Genomic DNA, 23859 nt, shown 5'->3' on the forward strand with positions numbered 1-23859 from the left:
CGCAGTGCCGGGCCTCTTCACGCTGGCCGAAAGAAAGGTGCCCGTTTTGCAAGTGTGCACATCTTTATTCAACGCTAAGTGACAATCGGATCCAGCAGGATGCGCCTCAGAAAGGCAACGGTAACAAGCAGAAGTAATTTTTCAAGCCTGTGCAGCTTGAGCAGAAGCCTTTCCCAGAAAGAAGTCCCAAAGACACCCCCCCTCCTCCCCCCCTCTGCATTTCCGAAAGCTGAGCAGGCTTCTGGACACAGCTCGTTCCCCTGAGCCAAAAGATGACCGGTGGACGAAGCAACAGCCATGCCCCTGCGGGCTCTGGGCTTGGCCTGTGGGGGGGGGGGAAGGAAAAAAAGAACAGTGTTGCAAAATCTCGCTTGATGGTGCTCAGGGGGCATTCCTTCCTAGGGGCGGACACCCAGGGGGTCCTGGCTAAGCTTTTGCGCGCTTCTCGCACCCACCCCGCGCTCCAATAGGTGATCCCTCACGACCCCCGGATTCCGACTCCCCGTCCCAGAAATCCAGCAGTGCCGAAGTGTCAGGAGCCTGGCTCTCGAGTTCTCTCAGCCAGCCCAGACAGGAAAGCCTCCGCTCCCATACCCGTGTGCCCAGAGAAAAAGTGGCCACCCCAGTGAGTGAGAAGGTGGGACAGGCTACATACAGGCCTGCTAGGGCGGATGTCGAGATCAAGGGAACCTAGAGACCTGTAGAGGCAAAAGACCTGGCCTCAGACAGATGAGAAGAGCCAGCCTCGTCGTCCTCCTCCTCCTCCTCCTGCAGTGGCTGAAGGGGAAGCTTGAGTTCATCCAGATGCCCCCTTGCCAGCTCAGCTTTGTCTAATGCTGCAGCCAAGAAGCTAGAGCAATTGTGCCCAAGAGTCCCTCTCCGTCCCCCCTCCAGAGGGTCAGTCCTCAGCAGAGGTCCCCACCTCCAGCCACGGAATCGTCCTCCAGCACAAGGACCGTTAAGCTGAGCTAAATCCTTCCGGGCAGAGCTCACCTCTTCCGGCAGGCCACCCTCTACCTCCTGTGGCTGTCCTCGTAGAGCCTCTTCTGCTGCGGCTTCCGCTCCTCCAGCCTTTCCTGGCCACTCGGTGCCCTGGCCAGCCAGGAATTGCTGCTCGCAATGCTGTGGTGGGGGGGTCTCCTGCTCAGACTGCGAGGTCTGCCTGACCGCTTCCTCTCTGCCCAGCTGTGGGCAGAGAGCGGCCAGTGTGGCCTCCAAAGCCAGCCGGGCCTCGTGAGCTCCCTTTTCCAAGCCGGCGGCACTCTTGGCAGCCTCTTCGCAGGCCGCCCTCACCCTCTTCTCCAAGGCGGCAACTTCTGTCCTGAGTTGCTCTGCCAGCGCTTCCTTCTCCTGGATCTGGCTGGCAGCACGCATCATATCGGCATGAAGGGAAGCCATGGCTTCTTCCTGCTTGGTATTCAGCAGCTTTATCTGGGCTTCCAGCTCTGTCACTTTTTCCTGCTCTAACTTCATTTGTTCGTGTCGTTCCTCCCAGTCGGCACTCAAGGCTTTTACCTGGCCCAAAAAAATACAGGGGGGGGGGGTGGTTTTTGCACAATTCAGCCTGCCTGTGACGCTTTCCCCTCCTCCGCCTCCTTTGGGGCTTTCAGTTCCCAGCTTGCATTTAGCAAGAGCAGCAAGCAACTGGGGCAAGTTCGCAGCCCCTCGGAGTTTGAGCTGCAAAACCCAGACCTTCGAGACATTACGGGCCTAGCTCTCAGAGGCTGACAGGCAGCCAGCAAAAGAAGCCGATGCCGAAATGGCTAGAAAGACGACGTGAAAAGTGAACGCCAGGGGAGGATTCCGAGGGAGTAAAACCGGACAGAGAGCACAAACCAAATTATAGGTGCATTACTTCCCATGGGCCTAGAAGAGAGTCACCGCTGCGCTAAGGGCCAACAAAATGCCTCATTTTTGATAGGTGTAACAGGGAAACATTTTTTCTGTGCAACCCGAGAGAGGAGACACCCCCCCAACAAAGCATGCGTGTAAAGTGTAGAGAACGTTAAACCTTGTCCGAACATTCAAGACCCTTAGCAACCTATCCCCCTCCGGCAGATTTCTCCCAGGAAACTCCATCCCTCCTTCTGTGTCCGAGAGGACAGGGCCATTTAAGCTGCCGCCCCCAAAAGGAGGCTGGGTTTGTTTGCACCCACCTTCATCTGAATGCTTTCCACTTGGGAGAAGTCCTCTTCCACTTTCTTATGCAAAGCCATCTGAAGAAGAGACAGAATTGAGCCTCCGGAAAGCAAAGGGCCTGCTTCGGGAGGGGGGGGTGGGGGGGGGAGGGAGGGAGGCAAGAAGAGATGTGTGCATTTTTGTGTGTGTGTCTCCTGGCCCAAACCTCCTCCACACCAACCAGAGCGCTCTGAAGGTTCAACGGGATTGTATTGCCCCCATGGACAGAAGGTCCACTGCCACAGCTGGAGATCACCTGCTGCTGGCCCAGGGGGTCTTCAAACTTGGCCTTTTTATGACTTCTGGACTTCAACTCCCAGAATTCCTCAGCCAGCCCTTTTATGACTTGTGGACTTTCAACTCCCAGAATTCCTCAGCCAGCCCTTTTACGACTTGCGGACTTCCAACTCCCAGAATTCCTCAGCCAGCCCTTTTATGACTTGTGGACTTCAACTCCCAGAATTCCTCAGCCAGCCCTTTTATGACTTGTGGACTTTCAACTCCCAGAATTCCTCAGCCAGCCCTTTTATGACTTGTGGACTTTCAACTCCCAGAATTCCTCAGCCAGCCCTTTTACGACTTGCGGACTTCCAACTCCCAGAATTCCTCAGCCAGCCCTTTTATGACTTGTGGACTTCAACTCCCAGAATTCCTCAGCCAGCCCTTTTACGACTTGTGGACTTCAACTCCCAGAATTCCTCAGCCAGCCCTTTTATGACTTGTGGGCTTTCAACTCCCAGAATTCCTCAGCCAGCCCTTTTATGACTTGTGGACTTTCAACTCCCAGAATTCCTCAGCCAGCCCTTTTACGACTTGCGGACTTCCAACTCCCAGAATTCCTCAGCCAGCCCTTTTATGACTTGTGGACTTCAACTCCCAGAATTCCTCAGCCAGCCCTTTTACGACTTGTGGACTTCAACTCCCAGAATTCCTCAGCCAGCCCTTTTATGACTTGTGGGCTTTCAACTCCCAGAATTCCTCAGCCAGCCCTTTTATGACTTGTGGGCTTTCAACTCCCAGAATTCCTCAGCCAGCCCTTTTATGACTTGTGGACTTCAACTCCCAGAAGTCCTCAGCCAGCCCTTTTACGACTTGTGGACTTTCAACTCCCAGAATTCCTCAGCCAGCCCTTTTATGACTTGCGGACTTCCAACTCCCAGAATTCCTCAGCCAGCCCTTTTATGACTTGTGGACTTCAACTCCCAGAATTCCTCAGCCAGCCCTTTTACGACTTGTGGACTTCAACTCCCAGAATTCCTCAGCCAGCCCTTTTATGACTTGCGGACTTCCAACTCCCAGAATTCCTCAGCCAGCCCTTTTATGACTTGTGGGCTTTCAACTCCCAGAATTCCTCAGCCAGCCCTTTTATGACTTGTGGGCTTTCAACTCCCAGAATTCCTCAGCCAGCCCTTTTATGACTTGTGGGCTTTCAACTCCCAGAATTCCTCAGCCAGCCCTTTTACGACTTGTGGACTTCAACTCCCAGAATTCCTCAGCCAGCCAAGCTGGCTGAGGAATTCTGGGAGCTGAAGTCCACACAAGTCGTAAAAGGGCCAAGTTTGAAGACCCCTGCGCTGGGCCTTTGCGAAGGCGGGCAAGACGCCGAGCCCTGCAGCTTCTCCTCATATTTTTATACACACACACACACAGAAAAAAAACACAACACAACACAACACCTCCCCACCCCCAGGGAGAGAAAGAGGCGCCGAGGCCGCCCGGTCGATGCCTGCCCTCGCCAGTCGGGCCCTCCAGAGCTACCAAGGGCGCTGGAAGCAGCCCCGAGGCCGGGCAACGAGCGCGGGGGCTTGCGCTGGGGGAACCCTTCGGCCGCCCACCCCCCCGGAAGAGACGCGTTCGGCCCGGCCACTCACGAAGTTCTTCTCCAGGCACTCGAAGGAGTGCAAGCCATCGCCGCACCTGGAAGGAGAACCGCAGAAACCGCGACTGGAGGAGGAGGAGAAGCAGCGGCAACGGCGGCAGCCCCTCCCCGGCCTGCTCCCGCGAAGCCTCCCCCGCCGGCTTCGCTAGGCCGGAGCAACGCGTGCCTCAGGGCCCGGCCACGCCCGCGCCCCTTTTCCCGCCCGAAGAAAGCAGCCCCATTGGCTGGCGCGGGTCAGGTGACCGGCGCCGAGCAGCTTGCCACCCAAAGCGCGAGTTCCTAGAAGGGGCCTCCAGTAGCTCGCTGGCTGACTCACTCACTTTTCCTCCATAGGGACGCTCTAGGCTTACGCGTCCGCCCGGCCCGCTATTTGAACCTTCCCTCCCATTTCGCGGCCCGCCCGGCTTCGGGGCCCGCCCTTGCGCTTCCCTTTCCCCGATTGGTGGGAATCGAAGGCTTCAAGGCGGAGGGGGCGTGGCCGCAAGGAGGCACAGCTGGAGCGGGGGCCGTCAGAGGAGGGCGTGTGTTAAGTGGGCGTGGGAGCCGTCTGGGAATTCTGATTGGCTGCCGCTCCAGATCTCCGCTCCCCCCTTCCCCTCTAAGCCTCTCCGGCAGCATCCCGTCCGTGGAAGGCTCTGAGCGAGCGCTGGGATGGCTCTCTGGCGCCGCCGCGTGGCAGGGCGGAAACGCCGCTTTCCTTCTTTGCCTCTTCCACCACCCCCACCCCGGGTTTTGCAAGGGCTTCGCGTTGCCCCGTTTTCTCAAGCCGAGCTCCGGATGCCCCAATCTCCGGCTCCCCGCGGCTGGAGCGGAGGCTTGGATGCGCGGGGGCTGCGTGGTGCCCACGATCGCCAGTGCCCGGCCAGGACAGCGGGGAGCACTTAAGGCAGGGGTGTCAAACTCAATTTCATGGAGGGCCGCATCAGCATTGCGGTTGCCCTCAGGGGGCCGGGTGGGTGTGGCCTGGGTGGGCGTGGCCTACTGGGTGGGCGTGGCTAGAGCGCGTATGGCCTACTGGGTGGGCGTGGCTAGAGCGCTTATGGCCTACTGGGTGGGCGTGGCTAGAGCGCGTATGGCCTACTGGGTGGGCGTGGCTAGAGCACGTATGGCCTACTGGGTGGGCGTGGCTAGAGCGCGTATGGCCTACTGGGTGGGCGTGGCTAGAGCACGTATGGCCTACTGGGTGGGCGTGGCTAGAGCGCGTATGGCCTACTGGGTGGGCGTGGCTAGAGCGCTTATGGCCTACTGGGTGGGCGTGGCTAGAGCGCGTATGGCCTACTGGGTGGGTGTGGCTAGAGCACGTATGGCCTACTGGGGTGGGCGTGGCTAGAGCACGTATGGCCTACTGGGTGGGCGTGGCCAGCTCTACATCGTTCCCGCCTGGGCAGGAGTGGGACAAGATCTGAGGGTCTCTGGGCCAGGGACAAGGCAGTGGGGGCCGTTCCTTCACTGTTTCCAGGATGGCTTCGCGGGCCGCACGAAACCACTTCGCGGGCCGGATCCGGCCCCCAGGCCTTGTGTTTGACGTGTCTGACTTAAGGTGAGGGATGGAGCACCCCTCGGAAGCCGCGGAGCTGCTGCACTGCCCGACTGACCTCCGTGGAGGCAGCCCTCGCAGCCTCGGGGCATCGGGGGGCTTGTCTCATCGCTTCCCCACCCCCCACCCCGCCCGGCTGGGTGCCTTTTGCCCACCCGGCCTGCAGTTTCAAGGGCCGGGCCCTGTGCGAGAGTCCCGCCGCCTTGCCTGAAGTCTGGCAATCCTTGGAGCCTCCACGTACCGCCCCAGTCTACCTCTGCATCCTTGCGGCTGAAAGGACAAGGGGAAGCAAAGAGGAACCGGGGGGGCGGGGGGGTCTCTGTGGACAGAGGTGAGATTCGCTCAATCCACCGGCCAGCGGGTGAAGCAGCACCAATTGTTCAGCCATTCCGAGAATGGAAGGCTGCAGAGGCCCGTCTGCATTCTGTACATGCTCAAATGATGTACGTGCCCATCTTTCCTACTAGGGTCCTCTAAAGCCCTTCGGTCTACAAAATGCTTCCTGGGATTGTAGGATTAAGAGCAGCAGATCAGATGGGGTTTTTTTTGGCGAAGCAACAGGACAAAACGGTGCCCAGACAGCTTAGAAATAAATCGGGAAGGAGAGCTCTAAAATGAGGACTAGAACCTAGAAGCAGTTTTCATTGCCCAGGCAACAGTCCTGATAGTGGATTCTGAACAGGGTGCAGGAAATCCCACTTTCCCATCCTTGGGGATGGGGTGGGGGGGGTTAGTTCCCCTTGCAGTGAGGCCAGAGTTTCCATCCCAGCTAGAGGAAGACCATGACACCCCCCCACACACTTTCAAAGGCTCCCAGAGATTATCAGTCCCCCAGGTCTTCGTGGTTGTCCCAAAGGTGCTTTTTCAAGCCCAGCTGCATTTTGAAAAAGCACTTCTGGGAGTCCCAGATATTGGGGGGGGGTTTCCCTAAAAGAAGCACCCCCCACCACACCCTGGTCCAGCATCCTTTTTAACTTCCTGGCTGCCTTCTGCAGGAAAGATCAAAGCAAAGACAGTGGTAGGAAGTGTGGCTGGCCAGCAGTCCCCCCCCCCTTTGCCTTGCCTTCTGCCTCCTTTGCCCTCTCGGGCCTCAAAGCGAAGCGACAAGAAGACCCAGATTGTTGGGGGCAATAAGCTGACTTTGTAACAATGCCGCTTGGGGTGTGTGTGAAAGCCCTAATAAGCAGGCATATACATAGAATGAAGGCTACTGCTAAGCTTGTCAGCCGCCCTGAGTCTTCGGAGAAGGGCGGGATATAAATGGAATTAAAATAAAATTTAAAAAGAAAGAAATCCCGGCTTGCTGGCTACAAGCCGGCTCTCCCGGGTTTCTTGAGACCCGCTTGAGGCTGCAAGCTTTGGTTGCAACGAGCCGCGCAGAGCGCGCCCACATACCCCAGACCCATCTAGGGGGTCGTTGGAGAGGACCAGCTCCTCCCAGGACGGACACCTGGGTGCGCGTTAGCCAGCTGCTTGAAGGGTGGCCGTTGTGAGGGCCAAGCTCACAGTGGAGCAAGGGGACCTGCCCCCACTGCCTGACTTTTGGGGAGATGGCATGAAAAATGCCCCAGCTATAGGGCCCCCGTCCCAGGGCTTGGCCTGGCCTGTCAGGGCTGCTGCTGAGCCCCCCCCCCCACTTTGCAGAATTCCACACGAGCGCCCACAAGGAGGGGGGGACACTGTCTCTCTTCCGGACCAGGAAGGTGGCAATCCACCTGTTGCCCCCCCCACCCCAAAAGAAAGCACCTCTGCGGTAAAAGCTGGCACCCCTCCCCGTTTAGAAGGGCTGCTTAAGGAAGACCTTTCTACCCCACTTTCCCCCCCACCCTCCTCCCCCCCCCCAAAAGCCAGCACTGAGCTTTCTTGACAATGGAGGGGGAAAAAACACACGACATATTTGCAAACGTCCAGGGCAAACCATACATTGAGGAGACTGTGCACGCCGAAAGCGACATACAGAGAGCTAAGCGTGAAGGCAGAAAGTCACAACAGCCACGAAGACAACGTGACAAAACGTCAGCAGGGCAAAAAGTGTAATTTAAAGGTCAGTTGCTGAAGCCGCAGCCAGGATGGAGGCACCTCCTACGGGGGAGAGAAGGACATTTTAAAACTGGGGGCAGCAACCGGCCAGAAGCCCCTTCCCGCACTCTCTCCAAGGAGGGGCCTCCGGAAATTGTTTAATCCTCCCCGCCGTCCCGCCGGGGACTTTGGCTGATAACGGGGGGGGGGGGGGCACAGGCTGCAGGCAGTTCCTTCTCAGAGGGGGAGGCAAGATCGGGGCTTTCTTCAGACCCACAACCAGCCAGGCTGGACCATAGATCAGGGGTCCTCAACCACCACCCCCGTTTGTGGACCGGTACCGGTATAGATAGATAGATAGATAGATAGATAGATAGATAGATAGATAGATAGATAGATAGATAGATAGATAGATAGATAGATAGATAGATAGATAGATATGGATGGATAGATAGATAGATAGATAGATAGATAGATAGATAGATAGATAAGATAGATAAGATAGATTAGATAGATAGATAGATAGATAGATAGATAGATAGATAGATAGATAGATAGATAGATAGATAGATAGATAGTGTGAATCCTCCCTTTAGGGTGCAATAACAGGTCACCGAGCCAGGAACTAAACGTACGGCTTCACCTCTCCGGCGCGCTCCCCCACCCCCCGCCACAAGCTTCGCTATCGCCCGGCTTTCGGATTGGCCAGCTCTTCGATGGCTTTCCGGAGCTAAAAAAAGAAGAAGAAGAAGAAGAATCAGCAGCAGTTGATGACGGGCCCCAGAGTCCATGTTGCAAATGGCCTGGATTGCCTCCTCTCCAAGGAGAGGGAGAGCTGCAAAGCTCGTCGGTCTCTCGCCAGCTCAAGAGGCCCCGTTTTCAATTTCAGACCAACCATGCCAGCGTTGGCATAGCAGCAGCCAAGCCTCCAGCCGCCCTGTCCTCACTGCCCCCACCGGCACCTACCGGAGGAGGGCTGATGGGAAGGAGGCACCTGGCTGCAGCCTCTTGGCCAAGCCCAGCAACTCACCTCCCTCCTGGTCACGATCCCCACCACTTTCCCCAGCTGGGTGACGAAAGCCCGCTGCAGGTTCAGCAGCTCAAAGAGGTTGTGGGCCTGCAGGAGAGAGAGAGAGGGAGAGGGAAAGGAGAGAGGGAGAGGAGAGAGGGAGAGGAGAGAGAGAGGGAGAGGAGAGAGGGAGAGGAGAGAGAGAGAGGGAGAGGAGAGAGAGGGAGAGGAGAGGGAGAGAGAGGGAGAGGAGAGAGAGAGAGGGAGAGGAGAGAGAGGGAGAGAGAGGGAGAGGAGAGAGAGAGAGAGGGAGAGGAGAGAGGGAGAGGAGAGGGAGAGAGAGGGAGAGGAGAGAGGAAGAGAGAGAGAGAGAGAGAGAGAGAGAAGCTCAACGCTCCTTCCTTTGGGGTGGGGGAGAGATGAGACCCCCTTAGAAACCCCAACGGACCCCCCACCCTTGAAAACCCTGCTTGGCCCCGTTCCCCAATCAATGCCTCCCCCCCCCACACACACAGAGACCCCGTGTGGTTCAACCAAGTGGCAGCTTCCAGCCCTCCTTCCTGTGGCTGTTGGAGGAATGAGGGGGAACGACGTGTGTGTGTGTGTGTGTGTGTGTGTGTGTGTGTGTGTGTGTGTGTGTGTGCCCCAGTCAGGAGGCCCCCTGCGCGGCCTGAAGTACCTGGTGCAGAGATGTCCACGGGGAGAGCTGCAGGCTGACCGGACTGATGGTGCAGCCTTCTTTCAGAGTCTGGCCCGAGAGGACCTGGAAAGGAAAAAAAGCCTAGCCGTGGTGGAGGAGCGATGCAGCAAGAGAGGCAGGGTGGGTAGGACCCCTGCCTCCCTCCCACCACCACCACCACCACCACCACCACCGCTCGGCCCCCACGGAAAGCAGACGGTCAGCTCTTGCCCGAGTCACCTTCTCGGACCCACCTCTTTCCCCGGCAGGCTGGACTCCTCGTGGCTCTGGAGAAACTGGATGAGGCTGGACCGCTGGACCGCCCCCAGCAGCATCCCGGACTCTGAGGGAGAAAGCAGCAGAGGGAAGCGTCCGGTTTGAGTCTCCGCGCTATGCAAAAAAGATGTGGAGACTCTAGAAAGAGTGCAGAGAAGAGCAACCAAGATGATCGGGGTGGGGTGGGGGGCGGAGGCTAAAACACACGAAGAACGGTCGCTGGAATTGGCTGTGTCTAATGAAAAGAAGGACCAGGGGAGACGCGATAGCGGGGTTCCGATATTTGAGGGGTTGTCACAGAGGAGGAGGGGTGGGGGGGTGGGTTCAACCTATTTTCCGAAGCACAGACTGATTGAGGAGAGATTCGACCTCGAAATAAAGAAGAAATTTCTAACGGTGAGAAGAATAAAACGGCGGAACAGCTCGCCTCCAGAAGTTGTGGGTGCTTCCGTCACTGGAGGCTTTCAAAGAAGAAATTTAAGACAGGCGCTTGTCAGAAATGGCATCGCTTCTAGCTTGAGCAGGGGGTTGGACTAGATGACCTACAAGGTCCCTTGCGACTCTTAAGACTGTGCTTTCTAGAATGTGGCTGTGTGTGTGCGCGTGCGGGTGTGGGTGTACCTGCACATTTACGCTACAAAGGCTTCAAGCCTGCTCCAATTGTAAGGTGGGACCCTCCCACCAGACCAGTTCCAGCGTGACACACGCACACGCACACACCCCGCTGCTTTCAGAACACCACAGTACCAGCATTGTCTACCACGGGGTACTCCTGGGCATTCGTCATGGTGACCACCTGGAGGATGTCGTGAAAAGTGGCTTCCTGGGCCAGGAGGACCAAATCGGTGTCCATGAACTCTTGGGTGGTGACCGTGTAGGACCTGCAAGGGAAGCGGCGCTGTGTTGTGCCGGGGTAGCACACTTTGCTGGAGGTCAGGCCAGAGGTGCTCTGGACCCACGCACAGGACCTGTTCTTTGGGGAAGGCCGGCCTCCTAACCACCACCACCCCCCGGGAGGGAGGTGGTGGGGTGGGGGTTAGCAAGGCAGCTCACGCGATATGCCTGCTCCGGATGCGAGGAAGGTAAGGCAGCTTCTTGACAATGATGGTGCCGTCGTAGAAGGAAGGCTGGAACTTCTGGGCAATGGCGTTGGCCACCAGGACGGCCAGCAGGACAGGCAGGATGTGGGCGATCTGCCCGGTCATCTCAAAGGCCAGCAAGGCGGTGGAGAGGGTGTGGGTGACCGAGCCAGAGAAGGCAGCGGCCCCTGAAGGGGAAGAGCAGGGTGTTGTGATTCAGGGTCAGCCTGTGGGTTCGGCAGTTGGGTCGGATGACTCAGATGAGGGGGAGGAGGGGGGTGTTGAAGAACTTGCTGATAATGGCTTTGAGGCTCCGCAGAGCCCCCAGCCAGGCCCCTCTCACCTGGTGGAGACCCAGCTGTGTGAGCCTGACAGCGTGGATGAAGATGACCCACAGCTGGCCCTGTTCAAGGACGCCCGACGCAGGAGGCAGTCAAGTAGGAGTAAACAGAGGAAGGCAACGGGGCTTCTCGGAAGGAGGGAGAGAGAAGCCACGCCCTGAACTCTTTATAAAGGACTTGTGTGGGGAGGGCTGGTTTGCTGAAAGCAACCGCTCAGATAGTGTTTCAAAGCTCCGGTATCTTAGTTTGTGTTTTGTTTGTTTTTGTAATAAATTTGGCAGACGTATTCCAGCCTCTTGCCGTCTGTAAAGGGGTTGCCTTTTCTGCAAGGCCGGTAGCAGGCTGGTACAGAACACAGGGGGTGGCCCATTTCCCGGAGAGCAAAGGGGTGTGTGTATGTGTGCGTGTGTGGGGGGGGGCGTTTCCATGCTGCCCACCTCCCTGACGTACCTGCCAGCGCATACGCCCCAGGGATGACGGGGCTGGGGGACCCTTCGGCGGTGATGCCCCCGGGGAAGAGGAGGACCACGGCTTCACCCACCAAGCGGCCGATGGCAGCTCCTGGGGGAGGACAGAGGAAGAGATCGTCTCCCCGCTCCTGAACTTGACCGACCAACCTCCCTGGAGGCCGAAAGCGGCCGACCGGAGAAAACGGAAGCGCTCACCGTAAATGAAGACAGGCATGAAGTACCCAGCGGGCATGGGCATGGTGGTGGCCAAGACCAGCATCCAGAACTGCAGAAAGGGCAGAAAGGCTCAACGCGGGCAGCCCAAGCCCAGAGCAGGGCCCACAGCGCCCGGCTGATCATTCACCTGGTGCCCACTGGACAGCAAAGCGGAAGGCCGGCGGGAAGAGCAAGGGACAGCCCCCCGGCGGAAGGAACTCTGCGAGGCCCGAGGGGCGACTCCGCTGCCTGCCGGCGGGCGGAGAAACTTCCCCAGGCACGCACCTTCATCACCAGGAAGACAGACAAGGTGCCGAAAATGGAGATGCTGGGGTGCCACCATTCCTGCCACAGGTTGAGGGGGTCCACCTGCGGAGGGCTGCCAAGGGACACGTTCTGGGAAAGGACGCTCCAGGTGCGGTTATCCAGCAGAGAGGTCAGCAGGTCCTTCATGTTCAGCTGCGGGGGGGGGAAAAAAGGGAAGGCAACGGGATCCACCCTTCCCCGCCCCCGTCCCAGGGCAGCCCCTCCCTCTGCCCCGGCTCCCGTGGCTGGCCACGGCGGAGGCCCAGTGGCGCCCCCCCCCGCCCTCTCCACGGGCTCTGCCCTGGGCAGCAGCGGCTGGTAAGTTACCCTGGAGGCCATGAACTGTCCCAGGCTGAGAGGGAAGGTGATGGAGGAGAGCAGGAAGGCCACCAGCACCGAGTAGAGGGGCTTCCTGAAACAGAAGGCCCAGCGGTCAGGGAGAGGCCACCGTCTCCGGGAAACCAGTTTAGGGCAGAGGTTATGCCTCCCCCAGGGAGTCTGCGGCTACTTACTCGTTGGCCAGCAGCCTGGCCGTGAAGGAGTTCCTCCGGACGTAGCCCAGGAACCAGCGCTGGCAGAAGAGGTAGGCACAGCTCAGCACGCCACAGATCACCCTGAAAAAGGAAAGAGGGGGGCTTCCCCGCTTGCGTGGGCTCTCCTGCCCCATCCTGCCTGCCTCCCTCCCTCCCATTCCCTCCCCCCCCCCACGACAGGGAGACCCACGCCTCACCCCAGGCAGGTGAAGAAAACGGTCTCCGGCAGGTCAAAGGGGAAATCAATCTTAAAGCTGGTCTTGAAGAGGGCTGTGATGGTTTCTGGAAAGCGGAAGGGCAAAAGCTGCAAAGGGCGCCCCCCCCCCCCACAACCTTTCTGACCCTCAGCCAAGCAGCCCACTGGGAAAGAGTGGACTCCATCTATCCCAAGGGGCTTCCACGCCCAATCCAGAGAAGCTGACGGAGTAGCGCGAGCTGCCCCCTGCTCAGCGTGGCCCCCACATCTCCCAGCCGGTCGCCCCACCTGCAGCCATACCGTTCAGTCAGCTGCTGCTCTCTCTCCCCCCACTTCCCCACATCCCCAGACACGAGTGGCCAAGGCCCCACTCCTTTGGCCCCCCCACCTTGTTCACTATTGAAAACGGCCAACAGGCGGAACATGAAGGCGCCACAGGTTGCTGAGAAGAAGCCCCTCCAGTAATCCCGGACGGCGAAGTGGGAGGAGACGACCTCGATGCTGAAGAGAACCCCTGAAGGAGGAGGAACAAGAGGGGGGGGGAGGGCAGGGCGGCCCAGAGAGTCAGCCCCGCATCTATTGGTCTGGCCCCTCCCTGGCCCTCCACCCGCCTTGGACTCAGCTTGGCCTCCCTTGGCAAAGGGACGCCGCCTCCCGGTGACCTCTTACCGCTGATGGGTGCCCCAAAGACGGTCGCCACGCCCACCGCTGCTCCCGCCACCAGCATCTCGTTCTGCTTGCTTTTATTCTAGGCCAAGGAAAGGCAGGCTTAGGCGGCTGCCGAGTCACCCTCCAGGCAGGGGTCCCAGGAGCCCAGCGGGGCCCTCTTCGGCCCCCGTCTCTGGCCAGATGCCCCTGGGGTGCAGCCTCGCCCTCCTCAGCCATACCTCGTATTCCCCAGAAACGCTGGTCCGGATCTTGCCCAGGTAGGCGGCGATCATGCTGGAGAGGTGAACAAAGGGCCCCTGCGGAAGCCAGGCAGGACGAAGAGGAGGACCCGAAAGGCTCAGAGTAGGGGGAGCTGGCCAACAAAGGGCCCCTCCATCCAACAGCAACCCCCCAGGTGACCTTGACCCCCTCAGCTGGATCTTGAAGGTCTTTAGGAAGATTTTCCCCCCTTCTATGTTCACCCAGATTGCTGGACCAACCCTGGTGGGATCTTCAACCCCTCAGCTCCTTCCTGGCTTGGAGGGACCCGGGCCCACTTTCACTCTTAGGCTCGGGCGCCTTCAGCAGAAGCTCTTTTTAAGAAGGAGGCCGTCTCTGCAGTGGGCCAGACCAGACAGGTCTGGGGCAGAAGCAGCATCCGGACCCCCAACTCCTCCTTCCTGTCTGTAGAACCGCCCCTCAGGACATCACAGCTTCCTTTTGATGACCACCCCACCCTTCAGACCACAGAGGCGCTGCTCGGAGGCCAGAGAGACCCCCTCAGCCCGCCCGCTGGAGACGTACCACTTTTCCGAGGAAGATGGTGCTCCCACAGGCGAGCGTGCAGGTCAGCCCCACGACTTTGGCCCCAAAGTTCTCAATGGCCAGGTACTCCTCCAGGATGACGCCAGTCAGGATGGTCTTGAGTTCGGGGATCCCAGAGCCTGGCAGAGAGGGCAGAGGGATCTCTTCGCCACTCCTCTCCGCCTGGCAGGACTCCCCAGTGCCCGCCCAGGGGCTGCTCCCGATGGCCAAACCCTAACGGGGGCCAGGCTAGACACGGGGTGTGAATGAGGCCCCGGGTTGCCCTTTCTTCACCCAACTTCCCTTCAGGAGAAGAACAAGGCAGCCAACAGAAGAAGGGAATTTGTAGGCCACCCAAAAGGACTCAGGTTGGCCATCTTTTCTTTCACCCAGGCTTGGGAGAAGAGAAGAAAGCTGCTTCCCAGTCCAGGGACTGGAACCGGGCAGATTCAGCAAAGCAACCACCGGTGGGCCGAGCCCAGCCTCCATCCTGCCTCACCTCCGGCGTGCTGGGTAATGCTTTGGGCAAAGCCCGTGGAAAAAGCCGAGAGTGCGACCGGATACATGGTCCAGGAGAGGAACTTCAGCACCGGGTAGTCTCCGACCTCTTGGTAAAGCCACAGGTGCGCTGGAAAGCCCAAAGGGAAGTTAAGCTGGCTGGGAATTGAACTGCCCCGGGGCTGCCTTTCCCACTTGGAGAGTCTAACCACCACCACCACCCGCCATCTTGAAACTGGCGCCCCTGGTGGTACGGGGTCTCCACAAACTGCACAAACACACTCTTCCCTTCCGCGTGTCCCTGAAAGTCCAGCTGGGAGAGGGCGGCGGGATAAGTGGGATCGGGTGGGGCAAAAGCTCACCGCCAGCAACCCTGGAGACGGTGAAGTCCATGGCAAAGCTGACCAGCGCCATGATGACGCCCAGGGCAAAGAGGTAATACCAATCGTCCCCAATGCGGAAGAGCTGCCGCTTGACGCACTCCAGGCAACCTGCAGGGGGCAGCAGAGGCCGGGAATCAGGGAGGAGAGAGAGGGAGAGAGAGGGAGGAAGAGACAGAGAGAGGGAGAGAAAGAGAGAGAGAGAGAGAGGGAGGGAGAGGGAGGGAGGAGAGAGTCAGAGACAAAGAGGGAGAGAGGGAGGGAGGGAGGGAGGGAGGAGAGGGAGGAAGAGAGAGAGAGAGAGAGAGAGAGGGAAGGAGAGAGAGAGAGAGAGATGGAGAGAGGAAGAGAGAGACAGAGAGAGAGAGAGAAAGAGAGAGGGAGGAAGAGACAGAGAGAGGGAGAGAGAGAGAGGGAGAGAGGGAGGGAGAGACAGAGACAAAGAGACAGACAGGGAGGGAGAGGGAGGGAGAGGGAGAAGAGGGAGGGAGAGATAGAGGGAGGGAGAGAGAGGGAGGGGAGGGAGAGGGAGGGAGGGAGAAAGAGAGACAGAGAGAGGGAGAGAGGGAGAGAGGGAGGGAGGGAGGAGAGAGTCAGAGACAAAGAGGGAGAGAGGGAGGGAGGAGAGGGAAGGAGAAAGAGAGGGAGAGAGAGAGGGAAGGAGAGAGAGAGAGACAGAGGGAGAGAGAGAGGGAGAGAGAAAGAGAGACACAGAGACAGAGAGAGGGAGGGAGGGAGGAGAGAGGGAGGAGAGAGTCAGAGACAAAGAGGGAGAGAGGGAGGGAGGAGAGGGAAGGAGAAAGAGAGGGAGAGAGAGGGAAGGAGAGAGAGGGAGAGAGATGGAGGAAGAGACAGAGGGAGAGAAAGAGAGAGAGAGAGAGAGGGAGGGAGAGGGAGGGAGGAGAGAGTCAGAGACAAAGAGGGAGAGAGGGAGGGAGGGAGGGAGGAGAGGGAGGAAGAGAGAGAGAGAGAGAGAGAGAGAGAGAGAGAAGGAGAGAGAGAGAGAGAGATGGAGAGAGGGAGAGAGGAAGAGAGAGACAGAGAGAGGGAGAAAGAGAGAGGCCCGGGCCATTGTAATGCCAACCTCCTTCAAGGCTGGGGAAACCTCAACATCTGGAGAGCCTCCAACCTCGGTGCCACCAATACGGAAGCCACGCTTGAGGCTGGGTGGGATCTCCCAGGCTCCTACCGTGCACCTTGCGCCGGGCTTTCGGCCAGGGTCTCCAGTTGTCTTCCCAGGGCAGGAACACATTTGTCTCCTCCTCCTCCTCCTTGTTCTGGGCTCCCTTTTTCTCCCCACTGGCTCCCTCTGGCCTCTCGGCAGCCATGCCCCGAGGCTGGGAACCACGGAAAGGCTGGGCGCAGCCGGAAAGCAGGAGGGCCTGAGCTGTCTGTTTGCCAGCACCAAAACGGGCGGGTCCCCAGCTGCCCCCTGCTGCGGCTTGTAGGGACCTCAAGCGCAGGAGGGAACCGAGCAGGCTCCTTTCCCGGAAACCTGGAAGGCAAAAGTTCGGAAAAGGTGAAACGAAGAGGTGAAACGAAGGCGAGCCCAGGTATCCCCCCAACCCGCCCACCCCCAGACGGTCGGTCCTGGTCACCCTGCAAAGGGAAGATGCTCCGCTCAGGGCAGCCGCCAAAGGGCCAAGCCTGTCAGGATCCACCTGCGTGGTTCCGGGGCCAGGGCCCTTCGCTGGAAAAAAGTGGCATTTCTGTTGCCTGAGGGAGCCTCAGACAACTAGAGAAAATCCAGACGACAGGCAGACAGCAATGCACACTTTCCTCCTCCCCCCCCGCCCCGTTCGAACACAGCCAGGGTCCCCTCAAAGGCCCTGACTGGGACCTGCGCGGGAAGGAGACTCGCTCCACCTCAGCCGGCGAGTGCCCTGTAGACAACAACTCCTGATGCTCGTGGGTCAAGGCGACTTCTCTCAAGCCAGTTTCCTCTGCATCTGCCCTGACCAGATCTGGTGCACACACACGCACACACGCACAAACACACACGCCCCGTCTCCCTGGCCCTCCCTCTTCTCTCCCACGCCTCCCTCCCTCCCTGACCTCTAACTCTCCCACAGGAAAGGCCCATTCCAGCTCAAGCCAGCCTTCTCACCAAGCAGCACGAGGAGGGGGGGGGGCAGGCAGGCAGGCAGGCAGGCAGCTGGCAACCGGCCCCACTTGGCTGGCTGCCACACACCTTGCCACCCACACCCCTGAGGGTCATTTGTTTCGGTCACAAGAGCTCGCTCAGCATCCCACTTTATGCTCACTTCCCAAGGTCCATGTTAACCACGGTGTGTGTGTTTGTGTGTGTGTGTGTGTGTGTGTGCGCGCGCAGAACCAAGTCCAGGAGAGCCAATTGCTGGAAGGGGCTGCAACCCCTTCCTTCCAAAGCAGCCTGGCCAGGAACAGCGCCAGCCTCTTCCGATCCTGGCCATCTCACCAGGCTAGCCACTAAAATGGGCAGGCAGCTACTCGCACAGTCTCTGGGGAGGAGACAGACAACGGGGGGGGGGGAGGGAAGAGAGGGAGAGGACTGCAGGTCAAGAGAACTCATGGGGAGAGGCCGAGAGAGCAGAGGCTGCAAGGCAAGAGAGAGCCCATGTGCTCCACGCTGAGTTCAGAGGGCCATTCCGGCAGCTGGGAAAACAAAAGGCATGTAACACCGCCACCCCCACCCCCCGCAACACACACACACACACACACACACACACACACTTCCTGAACAATCAAAAAGCCTCAGCAGGCACTCCCCAATTTCTAAACTAAACTCCTTTTCCACCTGGCTGACCTGGACTGACAGGCATTTTAATTATGTTTACAATTTTTAATTTATTTTTAATTTTTAATTTTAATTTATTGCACAGATGACTTTAATTTTAATTTTATCTTAATTTCTGTTATATGTTATTGTTGTTAGCCGCCCTGAGTCCTTCGGGAGATAGGGCGGGATATAAGTCCAATAAATAAATAAATAAATAAATAAATAAATAAATAAATAAATAAATAAATAAATAAATAAATAAATAAATAAATAAATAAATAAATAAATAAATAAATAAATAAATAAATAAATAAATAAATAAATAAATAAATAAACTGGGCGTGATATCTGAATTCCGAGTGGGTTCCGGGATGATTTACGCTCCGTGGGTCTCTGCTGGGCCCTTCTCCTCCTCCCAGCACTCCAGAAGGGGAGCCGAGGGCCAGAAGAGCCGCACGGAGATGGGCAATGGGTGACGCTGACTTAGGGGGGACAGCCTGCCCTGTGGGGCTTGTTGTGTGGGGGGGAGGGGAGGAGGGCACAGCAGGGCCCCAGACCCAATGACTCAGACTGCCCTGAGAGGAGGGTGACTAAGCAGCTGTGTTTAGCTAGGACAGTTTCTGCAGAGAGGTTGCGCGATGCTTGCCAGCAGGGCCTGTTCCCATCCAGGTGGTGGCCCGTGCCAGGCAAGAGGGCCCGGGCACATCCCCCTGAGGTGCCAGGGAAATAAAACCCCGCCCCTGGAGAAATGGGGAGCTCCTCTTCAGGTTTTGGGGGGGGGTGTCTAGAAGGAACGAGGTCCCGGGCTCCGCCCTCTCCCCTTCGGGATGCTTGCCAGCTATGGCTTTCCGTGCCAAGCTCTCTCCATGCTTGCGGAAGGCCAACCCTGCTGCCAATCAGGGGGAAACCATCCAGTCAGGGCTGGAATGCCGAGCGCCAGCCTCCCCTCTCTGTCTGTCTGGAACCCGTGCCTGGCAGAAGTTTTCCAGAGGCATTGGCCGTGTGCTGCACAACGCTCTAAATTTAGACTTTTCGACAAGATCCCTGGAAGGCAGCCGAGCGGCTCCGAGGCTTTTAAAGGCTTCGCAGCTGCCCCGGGGCGGCTCTGTCGGGCGAGACTTCCGCAGAGGGCAGCGGCGCCAACCGTTCTCGGCGGGCCAGCGGGAAGACGAATCCGAGCGGAGGGTCCCAGCTCCTCCGGCACCGATCCACTCGGAAAGCCACCCCCCTCAGGGTTCGCTGCTTCGGCACCCTCGGCAGGACGCCACCAGGCGGGCGGCTGTCCCATGGAGAAGGCCCACGGTATATTCGACAGTAGGTTGGGGGGCTTCCTGAGGCCCCATCCGGAGCCCCGGAGTTTCTCAGGCAAGTGGGGAGAGAGGGCTGAATAGGCGGCCCCTGACCCCCGACGGCCTGGGTCTCCTGATGGCCTGGCTCCCGCCCCCGGCTCTGGTCCAGCCAGTCCCACGGTCAAGGCTCCCACTTCTAAGCTGCGTGACCGTGGAGAGAAGAGGTCATAAGCGGTTCGCTGTTTAGGGTAAACCCCTTTCTTGTTTACACCAACCATTCCTGGAATGACGGGCACCCCGGGCTCTGCCGTTCCTCCCTGCACCTGGCCTGGCTGCACTTGTGAAAGGCAGAGGGGCATAAAGGGGGTTAATTGCACAAGCTACCCAGCATCTGACTCGGGCCCCTCCCGTCCCACAAAGGCAAGGAAGGACAGCTTGATTTTCTCCATCCTTAGCTTGGTCAGCCGCAGGGCCTTCTCTCGAACCGGAGCTAGCAAAGGGCACCGGAGAAACTCGGGGGGGGGGGAAAGAGGGCCACCGGATGGGGTGGAGGAGAGATGGCTTGACATGTGATGGGTCCAGCCCTTGCCACTTAGGAATCCTGCTGGCGGCAGAGTCCTTGGCTACTACTTCCAGCTTCAGGCTGCTCTGTGCTCTCTTGGGAGGGGGTACCCCCTTGACCAGCTGGGATTTTGGGGGGCCCGTCTCAAGTCGCCCAGCCGTGCAGCATCTCAAACAGCAGCTGCACCTGGGAGGCCCAATGGAGGGCACAGGTGGCGCACCCTGCTCGCCCCGGGATCCTGCCCCGGAATTGTTGCCAGCAAGTTATGTCCCAGTGCTAGAATCAAGAACTGAGAGTGTTTCTCTTCCTCCCAACAGGCCGGGCTGGCGGGACGGGAAACGTCAGGACCCTGGGGGACACGTACCAGTTTGCGGTGGACGTCAGCGACTTCTCCCCCGAAGACATTATTATCACCACGTCCCAAAACCAGATCGAAGTGCGGGCTGAGAAGGTGAGTGGCGACCGCTGAGCTGCCCCCGGGGTTTGGGAGACAACCGGAGCCATTTTTAAAGCAGAGCTGAGCGGTCCGGCTGAGGCTGAGGGGTGGGGTGGCCCCAAGACGCTTGGCTGAGAGAAGCTGAGGCAGCTACCCCACCTTGGATCCATGGCTGTGGGCAGTAACTTCCTCTGATCTTCCACTTCTCTGCCTCTCCCGTGACCCGCCATCCTGCTGTGGAAATTAACGAGAAGCGAGAGTTACAGGAGTTGCCCTTTTTCCGTGGGTTTGCTTGCAAATGGGAAAAGATTTTGCCTTTTGGGGAACTGCCAATGGCTGGCACTAATCATCTAACAGATTTAATGTACTAACTAGAGCATCCCCAAAGGACCGGGATGTGCCCCCTGCGATGTCATGGGGCAAAGCCTGCAGGCGAGGGAGTGGCACTGCTGTCTTAGGAATGGCAGCCAAAGGGCTCTGCGGGATCGGAGGCTGCCTTGCCCTCGCCCGGCTGCCCTTCTGACTATGCTATAGGGGTGCACATGGTGATGGGAACGTTCCCCAGCTGGCCAGGCCACGTTGATCGAAATGCTCCCCAGAAAGACTTTCTCTTGATGCCAGCTGCCTTTCTGGGGGCCAGTCTGGCCAAAGGAGGGGACTTCTCGGGCCGAGTCGCCCCAGCTTCGGTTTGGCCAGCCCAGTGGTAGAATTTCCCCATTTCATAGAGATGCAAGCAGGCGACAGAAGCTCGGGAAGAGCAATTTACACAAACTTTCCGGTTTCGAACTCTTGCGGCCCTAACACCGCTGTCTCTCTGTCCCTCTTCCCAACGGGCAGCTAGCAGCCGATGGGACCATCGTCAACACATTCACCCACAAGTGCCAGCTCCCCGAAGACGTGGACCCCACATCGGTCACCTCCACCCTGGGAGCCGACGGCGGCCTGACCATCAAGGCGAGGAGAGGTCCAGCCAAGCCGTCTGAACAAGTGCAGCAAACCTACAGGACTGAGATTAAAATCTGAGCTCCGAGAGCAGTTCGGGAGAGCGGGCAGGGAGCCAGGCTGGGCTGGGCTGGGTGGGGGGTGGGTGGAAAGCAGATCTGTCCTTGTGTTCCCCGTCAACAAGAGATGTTTTGGTTTGTCATCCACCAATGAAGGTTAAAGGGATGCCAGCAAAGAGCCTTCCTCCCCACCCCCACCCCTTTGAAAGGGAAAAGTACCCAGTTGCTTTTTTTGCCAGCAGGAACAGCAAAGCCGGAAGGCAGAATTTTCCAGTCCTGCAGCCAGCCATTTAAATGTTTTTAAGCGTCGGAGGGACGTATACCGCTAAAAAAGAAAAAAAAGGAAGAAAGAAAAAAAAGAGGATGCAACGTGTGAAATTTATAGGGTAGGAAGTTGATCCCACAGCAAGAGTTTACCCCCCCCCCCCCCGGTGAACTTATTTAGGATCACTGCATACATTTTGCAAGCGTTCAGGTTAAAATGTTTTTACGGGTTCATAATACTCCATTTGGGGTATTTCCCCCCCCCAACTTCCCGGCTGTCTTTGCACCCCACCTCCAATTCCAGCTACACCCACGAGTAAAAAAAAATAAATCGTTGAGGGGAACGAAACTGATGTAAACCAACGTAAACTTTTAATTATAGGAAAATACTTTTTGGCAAGCCGCGTGCTGACTTTTGGCTGCGTGAACGTGTGCGTGATTTTTGGGGGGTGGGGGGGGGAAGAGAGAGAAGAAGCAGGAGCGAGGAGGGAGCTTGCTTTTGTCCTTGTGTTGCACCCAACAACACAGACACACACGAGTTTTTGAAGGCCAAAGGGCCGGGCAAAGAGGGTGGCCGGGGAAGAAGTGACTCATGCTCTGGAAATAGAGCTGGCTGACAAAGGCCTTCCAGGGTCGCCAAGCAGGCTCCTCTCCCAGGGGGTGGGGGGGGGATGGGGTGAGGGGCAAAGGGCAGCTATCCAGGGGGGGCTCCAAACAATTAACCAGTGGAACCACAGGCCTCCAGAAGCTGTGCGTGCTCCAACACTGGAAGTTCTTCAGAAGAGACTGGACAGCCATTTGTCCGAAATGGTATAGGGTTTCCTGCCTGAGCAGGGGGTTGGGCTAGATGACCTTCAAGGTCCCTTCCAACTTTATTATTATTATTATAACTTTTATTCATAAAACATGAACCTCAGTCAACTTAACACTCAAATTGACTGGCACTAATGGTTGACACGGGTTGATGCCAGCATCCTAGGTATCAACCAGGTATCTTCTTAAAATGTAAGATGTAATAATAACATCATCATTATTATTATTATATTATTATTAATTCATTAAACATGAACCTCAATCAACTGAACACTCAAATTGACTGGCACTAACGGTTGACCTGGGTTGATGCCAGCATCCTAGATATCAACCAGGTATCTCCTTAAAATGTAAGATGTAATAATAACATTATTATATTAATTCATTAAACATGAAACTCGGTCAACTGAACACTGAAATTGACTGGCACTAACAGTTGACCTGGGTTGATGCCAGCATCCTAGGTATCAACCAGGTATCTCCTTAAAATGTAAGATGTAATAATAACATCATCATCATCATCATTATTATTATTATTATTATTATTATTATTATTATTTTCATTAAACATGAAACTCAGTCAAATGAACACTCAAATTGACTGGCACTAATGGTTGGCACGGGTTGATGCCAGCATCCTAGGTATCAACCAGGTATCTCCTTGAAATGTAAGATGTAATAATAACATCATCATTATATTATTATTATTATTATTAATTCATTAAACATGAACCTCAGTCAATTGAACACTCAAATTGACTGGCACTCATGGTTGACACGAGTTGATGCCAGCATCCTAGGTATCAACCAGGTATCTCCTTGAAATGTAAGATGTAATAATAACATCATCATCATTATATTATTATTATTATTATTATTAATTCATTAAACATGAACCTCAGTCAATTGAACACTCAAATTGACTGGCACTCATGGTTGGCACGGGTTGATGCCAGCATCCTAGGTATCAACCAGGTATCTCCTTGAAATGTAAGATGTAATAATAACATATAATAATAATAATAATAATAATAATAATAATAATAATAATAATAATAATAATAATAATAATAATAATAATTGATTAAACATGAAACTCAGTCAACTGAACACTCAAATTGTATGGCACTCATGGTTGACCCGGGTTGCTACCAGCATCCTAGCTGCATCAACCAGGCACCTCCTTAAAATGTAAGATGTTCGGAGTAGCGCAGTTTTTTTGTAGCTCCGCTGGAGTTATTGCAGGATTATTATTACTATTACTATTACTACTAGTAGTACTAGTACCACTATTATCATCATCCTCATCATCCTCATCCTCTCCCCATCCCCCTCCAAGCCTTGGGGGGAAATGAGCCCCCGCCTCGCCCCTCAGGAAAGTCCCGACTCTCAGGCTGCTGCCCGGGCGGCGTGAGGGTGGAAGAGGGCGCCCTCAGCCCACCTCGCAGGGCTGTTGTTGCTGCTGGGGGGAGGGGCGCCGGGAGGGGAGGGCGGCCACCTCCGCCGGGCCTTCCCGACACCTGGCGCGGCTGTTGACAGGATCCACAGGGCGGCCCCGCGCGCTGTTGCCAAAACACGGGAGGCCCAGAAGCCGCGGCCTCGGTTACCTCAGCCGCCGGACGGACGAGGCCTGGCGGGCGGACTCAACCACCTCAGGCCTCCTGACGTCACGGCGACCGGAACTGGGCGGTCTAGGAGGCCGCCGCGAG

At 57.0% G+C, this 23859-nt stretch overlaps 2 protein-coding genes across 10 annotated transcripts; both read right to left on the bottom strand.

The window, feature by feature from the left end:
* Positions 1 to 52: 52 nt before the first annotated feature.
* LOC308675943 (uncharacterized protein) lies at positions 53 to 5434 on the bottom strand. 4 transcript variants are annotated; one of them, XM_081341612.1, is made up of 5 exons: positions 4378 to 5434; positions 4050 to 4095; positions 2157 to 2216; positions 994 to 1515; positions 53 to 323 (listed from the first exon to the last, which is right to left on the bottom strand). In XM_081341612.1, exons 1-5 carry the CDS (start codon positions 4386 to 4388, stop codon positions 75 to 77), a joined length of 888 nt encoding a protein of 295 aa, XP_081197738.1. In that variant the 5' UTR covers positions 4389 to 5434; the 3' UTR covers positions 53 to 74. The 4 variants fall into 4 exon arrangements, with proteins under 4 accessions (XP_081197738.1, XP_081197739.1, XP_081197736.1 ...); XM_081341613.1 differs by having other exon boundaries at positions 182 to 777; XM_081341611.1 differs by having other exon boundaries at positions 210 to 323; positions 656 to 1515.
* A 2040-nt stretch (positions 5435 to 7474) lies between these two features.
* On the bottom strand, positions 7475 to 23788 carry LOC308675811 (chloride channel protein ClC-Kb-like). Of its 6 annotated transcripts, none has more exons than XM_081341372.1 (23): positions 23758 to 23788; positions 21293 to 21398; positions 20001 to 20306; positions 16224 to 16522; positions 15010 to 15138; positions 14649 to 14777; positions 14150 to 14289; positions 13585 to 13662; positions 13367 to 13445; positions 13086 to 13211; positions 12699 to 12783; positions 12481 to 12582; positions 12296 to 12380; positions 11948 to 12121; positions 11663 to 11732; positions 11448 to 11558; positions 10631 to 10844; positions 10325 to 10458; positions 9556 to 9644; positions 9302 to 9385; positions 8644 to 8730; positions 8249 to 8343; positions 7475 to 7676 (listed from the first exon to the last, which is right to left on the bottom strand). In XM_081341372.1, the coding sequence occupies exons 2-22, from the start codon at positions 21361 to 21363 to the stop codon at positions 8296 to 8298; spliced, it is 2640 nt and encodes an 879-aa protein (XP_081197498.1). In that variant the 5' UTR covers positions 21364 to 21398; positions 23758 to 23788; the 3' UTR covers positions 7475 to 7676; positions 8249 to 8295. The 6 variants fall into 6 exon arrangements, 4 of the variants coding, with proteins under 4 accessions (XP_081197498.1, XP_081197497.1, XP_081197500.1 ...); XM_081341371.1 differs by having other exon boundaries at positions 23592 to 23765; XM_081341374.1 differs by lacking the exons at positions 21293 to 21398; positions 23758 to 23788 and having other exon boundaries at positions 16217 to 16522; positions 20001 to 20138.
* Between the last annotated feature and the right edge of the window lie 71 nt (positions 23789 to 23859).

This window comes from Vipera berus (assembly GCF_964194415.1).
Source record: "Vipera berus genome assembly, chromosome: 17".
In the NCBI taxonomy this organism is placed as follows: Eukaryota; Metazoa; Chordata; class Lepidosauria; order Squamata; family Viperidae; genus Vipera; species Vipera berus.

Excerpts from the sequence above, each read along its gene's own strand:
- LOC308675943 (XM_081341610.1), bottom strand. Across the intron at positions 2,217-4,049 it reads AGTGCCTGGAGAAGAACTTC|ATGGCTTTGCATAAGAAAGT; the intron begins GTGAGTGGCCGG and ends TCTCTTCTTCAG. Across the intron at positions 1,516-2,156 it reads TGGAAAGCATTCAGATGAAG|GTAAAAGCCTTGAGTGCCGA; the intron begins GTGGGTGCAAAC and ends TTTTTGGGCCAG.
- LOC308675811 (XM_081341372.1), bottom strand. The coding sequence starts at position 21,363 with ATGGCTGGCTGCAGGACTGGAAAATTCTGCCTTCCGGCTTTGCTGTTC. Across the intron at positions 14,290-14,648 it reads CATTACCCAGCACGCCGGAG|GCTCTGGGATCCCCGAACTC; the intron begins GTGAGGCAGGAT and ends CCTCTCTGCCAG. Across the intron at positions 11,559-11,662 it reads CATGCCTGTCTTCATTTACG|GAGCTGCCATCGGCCGCTTG; the intron begins GTGAGCGCTTCC and ends GTCCTCCCCCAG.